Genomic DNA, 8,325 nt, shown 5'->3' on the forward strand with positions numbered 1-8,325 from the left:
ACTATCATTCATTTTACGAGGAGAGTAGTTTTACAACATGTAAAGAACGCAGATGCAACAACTCAAAAAGATAAAAACAAACAAACACAGGACAAGAGGAACACACAAAAAAAAAAAGCAAAGAACAGACTCCATCAGCGCACCGGATATTCAAAGTGACTACAGCTATTTTCTTTACAACCTCAAAGAAGGTCCATGTTGAGATCACCCAGAGGCGCCGACAAACTGCAAAAAAAAAAAAAAATCCTGAACCTTTTAAAACCTCAAATGGAATGCCGGTGCAGGATTCCAAAACACGCAGATAATTTATAACGTCTACTTTATCTTACAGCAAATTCCGGATAATTTCAGAAATCCGGATATCTGAACATATTATCTAGAAAATAGGCACCTCTGACAACGAAACCATGAAAAAACCCACAGAAGGACTCACCTCAATGTGCAGTTTCTCAACCTGCGCAGACAAAGCGATGTTCTCACCCTCAAGAGCTTTGTGCTGATGTTCACGCTTCTTCATGTCGGCAATGGTTCCGTGAAGCCTAGGGAAACAATTTTCAACATATTAAACTCCTGTAACATTAACTAGTCTACATTTCAGAGGTTGTCTTGAGTACGAAGAATTCCATCATGGGCGTTATTATTACAAATGTTTGTGAGTGATGACATTTTAAAAACTTGGGAAAAATTTGTTTGTTCTTTTGTTCCACAGGAGGGGGCAAAGGAGAGAAAGGAAGGAGCAGAAAGTGGAGATGAAAGCAGGCGAAAGAATATGGTTAGAGAGCAGGAAAGGGGGTTGAAAGAATTAAAAAACTAAAATTCCGGAAACTTTGAAATATATATCTATGAGCAGTAGGGGAGGATATCGTTACACTATTCTTTTCTTTTCCTGGACAGACAAAGACTTACTCAGCGACTGTGGTCTCCATGACAGAACACTTTGCCTGAAGTTCGAGGACGTCATCTCGATTCTCTCGATCCTCGAGCAGACTCCGAACTCGTTCTTGAAGTTTTTTCATTTCTTCAGCTGCCAGATAGAAATCACACAGTTTTGAAACGCTATGGCAAAATTGTTAGTTATCGCAAGTCTACATAATGGAGGACAACAAAAACAATCTAAAGGAAAAAGCAGACACCATTATAGTTCGATACTGCCGCAAGCCGACAAAACGACTTTTCTCATTTTCGCACCAAAATTTTTATTTGCTAAATCGAAAGCCAGCCCTGGTGGGGGAGGTAAGATTTTATGGCACTTGCAACACAAACAGTTATATAAGTGCCAAAGAATGGATGTGTTACTGTCTAAATTGCGTCGATGGGAATGAACAACATTACCACATGACAAAGACGGGGGGGGGGGGGGGGGAGAGCTCGCACATCATTACACACAGCTACGCACGTACCATACTCCGCAGTCTTTCTCTTCTGCTCACACAGCGACATCTGGGCCTCTTCTTTCTGCAACATCTCGCTGGCCAGCTGCAGCTTCAGTTCGCGGAACTCCATCTCCTTCTGCCTCAGCACAGCCTGCACGGGAACAAACAAACTTCTCTACAGCAACACGGGAGATGCACACAGGGCGCACACACACACACACACACAAAGAACATGGTGCTCCCTGACCCCACTAAACGAACATCCCTCTTTAAAGGAGAGCCCAAATGGTAGCCGTTGACGGTAACAAGAGTACTGTACAACAGACTCCACCTAACAGTACCATACCTCAGAATTACAGTCTTATCTGCTCAGTACCTAGTTTTGAGAAATTTGATGGCAAAGATTTTTGAGTTTCACAACATGTCAAGCTTCTTCGAATGCAATTCTTGGAACATACTGATAACAACTCCCCAAGTAATCTTACTATTTTGATAGGACAGATACTTTTACTTTACTTTTACTTTTCCGATCCAGCGGCCATTTGGGTTCTAGCCCTTCGGTCTGTCGATATGGCAAAGAATTGACAGGTTTTAATCAGCTCTGCTTTGTCGCTGTATAGAGTGTTTCCGATGTCTGGGGAGGCAGGTAGGTAGGTGCTACGCAGGTCACAAAGTGCTGGGCAGTTAAAGAGGTGGTGTGGTACTGTTTCATAGGACAGATAAAAAATTCAGTTTCCAACCTCCTGGTCTTAGTAACTTAATAGAACTTTGTAATTCTGAGGTAGCGAGGAGCCTAGTGTCAGCGGCTCACCGGCAGTGGTTCCGACTGCTGGGAGTGGCTTGCCGGAGATAAAGAGTTAAGTGCGTTCAATGGGATCTATCGAACAATGTCAAGTGGCAATAACTTTCAGAATGAGAAGTCACTGACAAACCTCTCTCTGAGCGAGATGGGTTAGCCACGGCTCCTGCACAAGGCACTACACGCAGTGATCAGAAGCGGCACAGAGATTTGCAATCAACACTATTAAGTTATTTAAGAGGTGGGACCTCCCAGTTTAAAGTTCCTTCTCCGAAAGGACCAAGCCAACTAGGAAAATCATGTAAAGTGTCTTTCCCAAGGACACAACGTCGAACTGAGCCGAGGCTCCAAACCACCCCCCCCCCCCCCGAATCCGTTATCTCACAACTACGGCTCCGGTAGCCTAACCACTAGGCTACAGATGCCACCCGAACCCTTTATGAAAACAAAATGTTTTAATATTTTGTTCATCTTAGTGAAGCACAAGATGTTTTTGTCAGAAAAGTCTCTATGAAGAATTTTTTCTGTCCTCTTTGTATATATATATATATATCATAACGAGATCTTGTACCAACAACGACCCTATCCTGAGGGTTATGAAATAACAAAACAAAGCTGATTTGGGGTCAGGGCACACAATAAAAGAAACACAAATCAGTCAAACAATTCCAATCGTATGCAAAGATAGTAAATAACAAGATGGGCCACTCAGCCAAAAAAAGTGTCCGCAGGAAATTCGCTCTTTGCTTCAGATGGCGCTGCAATCTGTTTTGAAGCTCTCTTTCGTTTTTCCAGAAGAAGAATAGGAATAGCACCTCCTTGCGTGCGCAGATCGACTGCTGTTCATCAGCAGTTCGGGTTCGTTCAGTGCGGAGTTCTAGGTTTTTTTACATTTTAATGACCTCTCGCCTTTCATTCTAAAGTCAAATTAAACAAAGAAAACAATCACCCTTTCCTCCGGAAGAGGCTTTTTGTCAGCGTAACCATTTTAAAAAAGCGTTCTTCCGAAATTCATTCAAAAACTTGCTAGTTTCACTTTGATTTTTTTAACTCAAGTAGGATAACTCTGTTTGCAAAAGGTGCGCTTTTGCGAAGAGGGCGCCACCGAATTTTGAGGACACTTTTTTAATTGGCTCAAAGAGAGAAGTGGCCCCTCTTGTTATGTAGACTCTTTGTTGTATGTAGACAACAGTATGATGATTCATGCAGTTATATTATAATGGGAGGGCAAGTAACTAATTTACCACAGCTCCAGCTGATTCCACAGGCTTTATTTAAAGTTACAAACAAACAGGATTGTTTGATCTGCGTTGACTCATCAAAGAAAAGTGTGCAGACTTTGACTTTGCGTACCCCATTTCCAAGACAGGCATGTGTGTGTGTGTGTGTGTGTGTGTGTGTGTGTGTGTGTGTGTGTGAGAGTGTGTGTGTGAGTGTGTGTGTCTCTCTCTCTTTCCCCCTCCCTCGTTTGTAGGAGACCAAATAATTTCATCTCAAAAAAATTTTTTTTAAATGAAGCTATACAAAGAAAGCAAATAATAAAATCTATCAACCCCTACCCCTCGTCATTTTTAATCATGCTAAAAATGTACCATAAAGCTAAACAGGGTATACGTACAACTCAAATCAACCTAGGTGCACAAATATTACAAATGTACCATTATCTTTACGTCCCAAAACAGCCATTGCTAGCAACGTACTTTTTGAATAACCTGTGGCGACTGCACGCTAGCAACATACCTTTTGAATAAACTGTGGCGACTGCACGCTAGCAACGTACCTTTTGAATAAACTGTGGCGACTGCACGAAGGACACCACGGGGGACTTGTGTATCGAACTCTCAAAGTGGTGGAAGTTCTTCAGGGGCGTCAGCTCGTCGGACAGGGAGAAGTTGAGCGAGGAGCTACCGCTGTTCTTGTGGGAGCGGGTGCCCTCCTTCTTGGGCGTCATCTCCCCTTCGTGGAGGCTGGCCCGGCCAGAGTTGGAGGAACCAGAGTGCGACTCTTCCAGGAGGCTCTCAGCGGAGGAGCTCAGCGATGCTGTGCGAGGCGTCACGCCTGGTGGAGGGGGGGGGGATGATAAGGAAAGGATCATCATGAGTTTGGTTGAAATGATGAGTTTGGTAGAAGTGATTGTTGAAATGATGCGTTTGGTTGAAATGATGAGTTTGGTAAATTGGCTGAAATGATCGAGTTTGGTTGAAGTGAAAAATTTGGTGGAAATGACAAGTTTGGTTGAAATGATGAGTTTGGTAAATTGGTGAAATGACTAAGTTTGGTTGAAGAGAAAAATTTGATTGAAGTGAAAAATTTGGTTGAAATGACAAGTTTGGTTGAAATGATGAATCTGATTGAAAAGAGTTTGGTAGAAATGTTGAGTTTGGGGGTAGAAGTAAACCCCATCTATGTGAGCCCTGAGAGATGCAGATTGTCAGGGTGGTGTGGGTGTGAAATCTCACGACTACCCGTGAGAGTGCTCGAGTGGCGAGCCACTACGGAAGCATGAAATCTTTAGTTTTAGTAAGAGTTTTACTGCACTTGCAACACAAAAAGGTCATATAAGTGCCGAAGAATAGATGTTTCACAAGAGAGTAACAAATACAAAAAAGGAGGAGAGAAAAGGACGATAGATGTTTGAAAGGAAAGAAGGAGCAAAACCACACCAGAATTCCCGCCAACCACCCACGTCATTCTCTTTAAGGGCACGACTTGACTCTAAAAAACATGCAGGTATTACCGAATGGCATCATGCAGAAGGGTTAACGCTCAGATGCTACTGGATCACTAACAACGACTCTAAAAAACTAACTAAAACCCGTGAACCATTCACAAAATTCCAGTGCAAACAACATTCTCAGACTTACTGGCAGGCTCACAGAGCACCTCCTCAATGGCGTGGGTGAGCCGGAGCTCGGTGCTGTCCGTCATGATGACACTCTGCAGCATGGTGAGCAGGCTCTGCTGCAGCTCGGGGCTCAGAGTGAGCGCGGGGGACGTGAAGGCCTCGCGGTTCTTGTCCAGGATACCGATACTGAACAGAACCACTGCAACCTGGCAGACGAAATGTGAAAGTCACAATTTAAACGAAATAGGAAAGTCACAATTTAAACAAAATGACTTTTTTTTTAAAATGGGCTCAGACCAAAAGAAAAGAGAACGCAAAAAAAACCACATCAATTATATACACGTAAGGAAAGCAGTAAAAACATATCAGTACTTACTAACTCACCACAAGAGCTAAGAATTCAACAAATGAGGCTTGAGCAGTTGCTCAATAAGATAACGAAGCTAAACACTTTGTGAACACTTGCCAAAATAATGCAACGGTGAAAATTATCCGTTCCGGTCACCTGACGCAGTTCTGCGACAGGCCTGAGAAGTCTGTTGCAGTCACTCTCATGGCTGGGTGAGCAGATGGGGGGTATTTTGTACTGCTGGCTGTGTGATCACAAGGCACCTGACATGAACTCCCCATCAAATTCTACAAACAAATTCATGCCAAAAGCCTATTTCTGATACACCTACACTTGTCCGAAAGGAATTGTAGTTTTGATTTTCCGACAAAAATTTTGTTTACGTCCGATCCACCGAAATTCAAGGAGTTTTCAAGGAGGTTATTCAAGGAGTTTTCAAGGAGATTTGCAATCAAGGAGTTTTCAAGGTCTCCTTGAATTCAAGGAGGCCGCAGGAACCCTGGGTAATTAAATCATTGGAAGACAGCTTCTTACCTTAGCTAGCTCCATCTCGGTGACTGGGGCGTCAGAGTACAACTTTCCAAAATCACTCACTTCCTCGCTTGAGCCAAACTGACCTGTGAGGTGATCACAAAGAATCCATGAGGAGACTGCATGCATTGTTCTTGTGTATTTAACAAAAGCATAATAAGTAAAAACTGTTAGCTGTTATTTGCATGAAACTTGTACTGACGGCTACAATTTTTCTATGTAATGGGCTTATATTCATGGGTCTCAACTCAGAATTTTAAGAAAGGAGGAATTTAACTTTCAGCGTGATCGCGACAGAAGACAATTTTCGCGAGACACCCATTATTACTATACTGTTTAACCCTAGATTGCTGAAATAAAAACCATCAATTTATCAAAGCAAGGAAATACCAGTTTGAGAGTTTGGAAGATAATTTCAAGTAAAAGAGTCACTTACCAAACATTTACAATCTTGATTATGTACAGAAAGTGGTGGCGCATTATAGGGTAGTGGAGTTAAAACTTTAAAATAAAAAATATAGCCATATCAAATTGAAAATTGAGCAGCTGAACGCCATCTCAACAGGAGCAACAAGAAACTTACTTTTGATGAAACCCCTGACAACTGTCAGTCTATCCTTGTCATTAGACAAAGACTTTCTCCTCAGGTCAGTTCCATTCCATTGATCCCTGAAAGGAAGATGAGTAAGTAAGTAAGTTTATTCAGTGTTTAAGGCCATTGGCCCACATCACATCACACAAAACACTCATTTGATAAATAAAGTTTCCATAATGAATAAGTACAGGTTGTGCACATATCTCTTATCAAACATTGCATATTTCTGTCACTGGGCCAAATCTGGCTGGGAGGGCACGGATTAACAATTTCCTTTGAGGGACAAAGTGTGAACAATAGAAAATAAAGTGAAATTCATCTTCAATTTCATGAGAGTTACACCTCTCACATAAGGGCGAATTAGTTCATTTCCACTGATAGAGATTGTTAGATTGTTATTTAATGGAAGGCTATGGGTGTTTAACAAAGCTATGACTCTTCTTCTCCAATATCGTGGGAGGTTGATGATATACTCAGCTGTTTCTTGAAGCGGAATTGTAAGAGAGAAAACATTATACTTGCGACAGACTTCTTTCTTCCTCTATGTTCTGCACAGAATGATCAACAGGCGAAAGAGAGAGGAGGAACATGAGAAAGTCAAGGAAACACAATCTTCATAGAAGTGAAAAAAAATAACTCAACGTTGTGTTATTATTATTCTAACATAACATTTTACTGCCTCACACAGATTCTGTTTATCTCTTAATAGGGAGGCAATGCGCTGCCAAGAGCAAAATGCTCGCAGCTAAAGGGACTTGAAAACAATAACAACATCTATCACTTTATGGATGTAGACTCATTCACACAGCCTCCACATTTAAGCAGTTGAAAATCTGCCCTTGATTTATATACGGCAATTCATCATCCTTATCCTTTTCCACCCCCATGGGGCCAGAGTATTTGCAGCCAACACCAGCTCTCCAGAGTCTCCATATCTACTTCTATCTTGGGCTATACTGCCGTAAGCTGACAAAACGCCTTTTTTTTACTCCTCGAGAAAAAGAGGGGTTTTTTTGCCAGAAGTGGACAATATTGCCCAATCCCCACATCAATTTTCTCTTGGATTCTGCAACCATTTTCAAAGCCATTTCCCTTTTCTTGGTTAAAGATGAAAGAGCAAGAAAACAGAAATGAAGACAAATGCAAGATAAAAATCGTAATGACATTGATATATCAGCCCATTTACAATTCTACTGTGCATAAGAACATGTTAATATCCCCCCTTTGTGAATGGCCTAAAGACAACTTCAGTCAGTAGCACTGCCCTGGTGGGGGTGGGGGTGGGGGGTTGCTACTGTTAAACTTACATTAATGACATGATGTGAATGAAGAACTCTCCATCTCGCAGATCAGAAAGGCCCTCCAAAGGCTGATTCCATAGAGCAGAACCCTTGAAAAAGAAACAAAAGGTAACATACAGTGAGGGTTAACCAAAACTTTGTTTATCTTGGTAAGTGCATTTCGGCCCTCGCAACTGCATAAATCATAAGGTCATATGAGAGCGGGTGACAAATTAAACATTTTCAATGCAGTACCAAAAAACAACAACCCAAAAAACATATTTTCAGTTTGGCAGGAGTTAACTTTTTCATTTTGCCCAGGTGACAGTCAAAGCCTACTCTCATCAATTTTAAACCACCAAGGGACCTTTAACTTACGCAACTTGTACACAGGACCTTCGAGATATTTCACCCTTATCCGAGAAGGCTAGGAGTTAGATCTTACCTACCCTGAGATCAGGGGTGTGGCTGAAATACAGCAGTAAGAAAGGCCCAAGAAGCATCAGTAGAAAAGCTGCATTATAGGCAAAACTAAAGGAGCCACCGACTTGGA

At 41.9% G+C, this 8,325-nt stretch overlaps 1 protein-coding gene across 1 annotated transcript in view; it reads right to left on the bottom strand.

The window, feature by feature from the left end:
* LOC101863427 (flagellar attachment zone protein 1) overlaps nucleotides 1-7,992 on the bottom strand; it is a 32,830-nt gene extending 24,838 nt beyond the window's left edge. The window contains exons 1-8 of the mRNA XM_013081220.2: nucleotides 7,800-7,992; nucleotides 6,481-6,566; nucleotides 5,901-5,983; nucleotides 5,037-5,223; nucleotides 3,953-4,230; nucleotides 1,401-1,524; nucleotides 907-1,024; nucleotides 434-539 (exon numbers count right to left, since the gene is read on the bottom strand). Of these exons, the coding sequence (XP_012936674.2) occupies nucleotides 434-539; nucleotides 907-1,024; nucleotides 1,401-1,524; nucleotides 3,953-4,230; nucleotides 5,037-5,223; nucleotides 5,901-5,983; nucleotides 6,481-6,566; nucleotides 7,800-7,810 (993 nt within the window). The 5' untranslated portion in view covers nucleotides 7,811-7,992. The remainder of the gene's footprint in view (nucleotides 1-433; nucleotides 540-906; nucleotides 1,025-1,400; nucleotides 1,525-3,952; nucleotides 4,231-5,036; nucleotides 5,224-5,900; nucleotides 5,984-6,480; nucleotides 6,567-7,799) is intronic.
* Between the last annotated feature and the right edge of the window lie 333 nt (nucleotides 7,993-8,325).

The sequence above is a fragment of the Aplysia californica genome, unplaced genomic scaffold, assembly GCF_000002075.1.
Source record: "Aplysia californica isolate F4 #8 unplaced genomic scaffold, AplCal3.0 scaffold00121, whole genome shotgun sequence".
NCBI lineage: Eukaryota > Metazoa > Mollusca > Gastropoda > Aplysiida > Aplysiidae > Aplysia > Aplysia californica.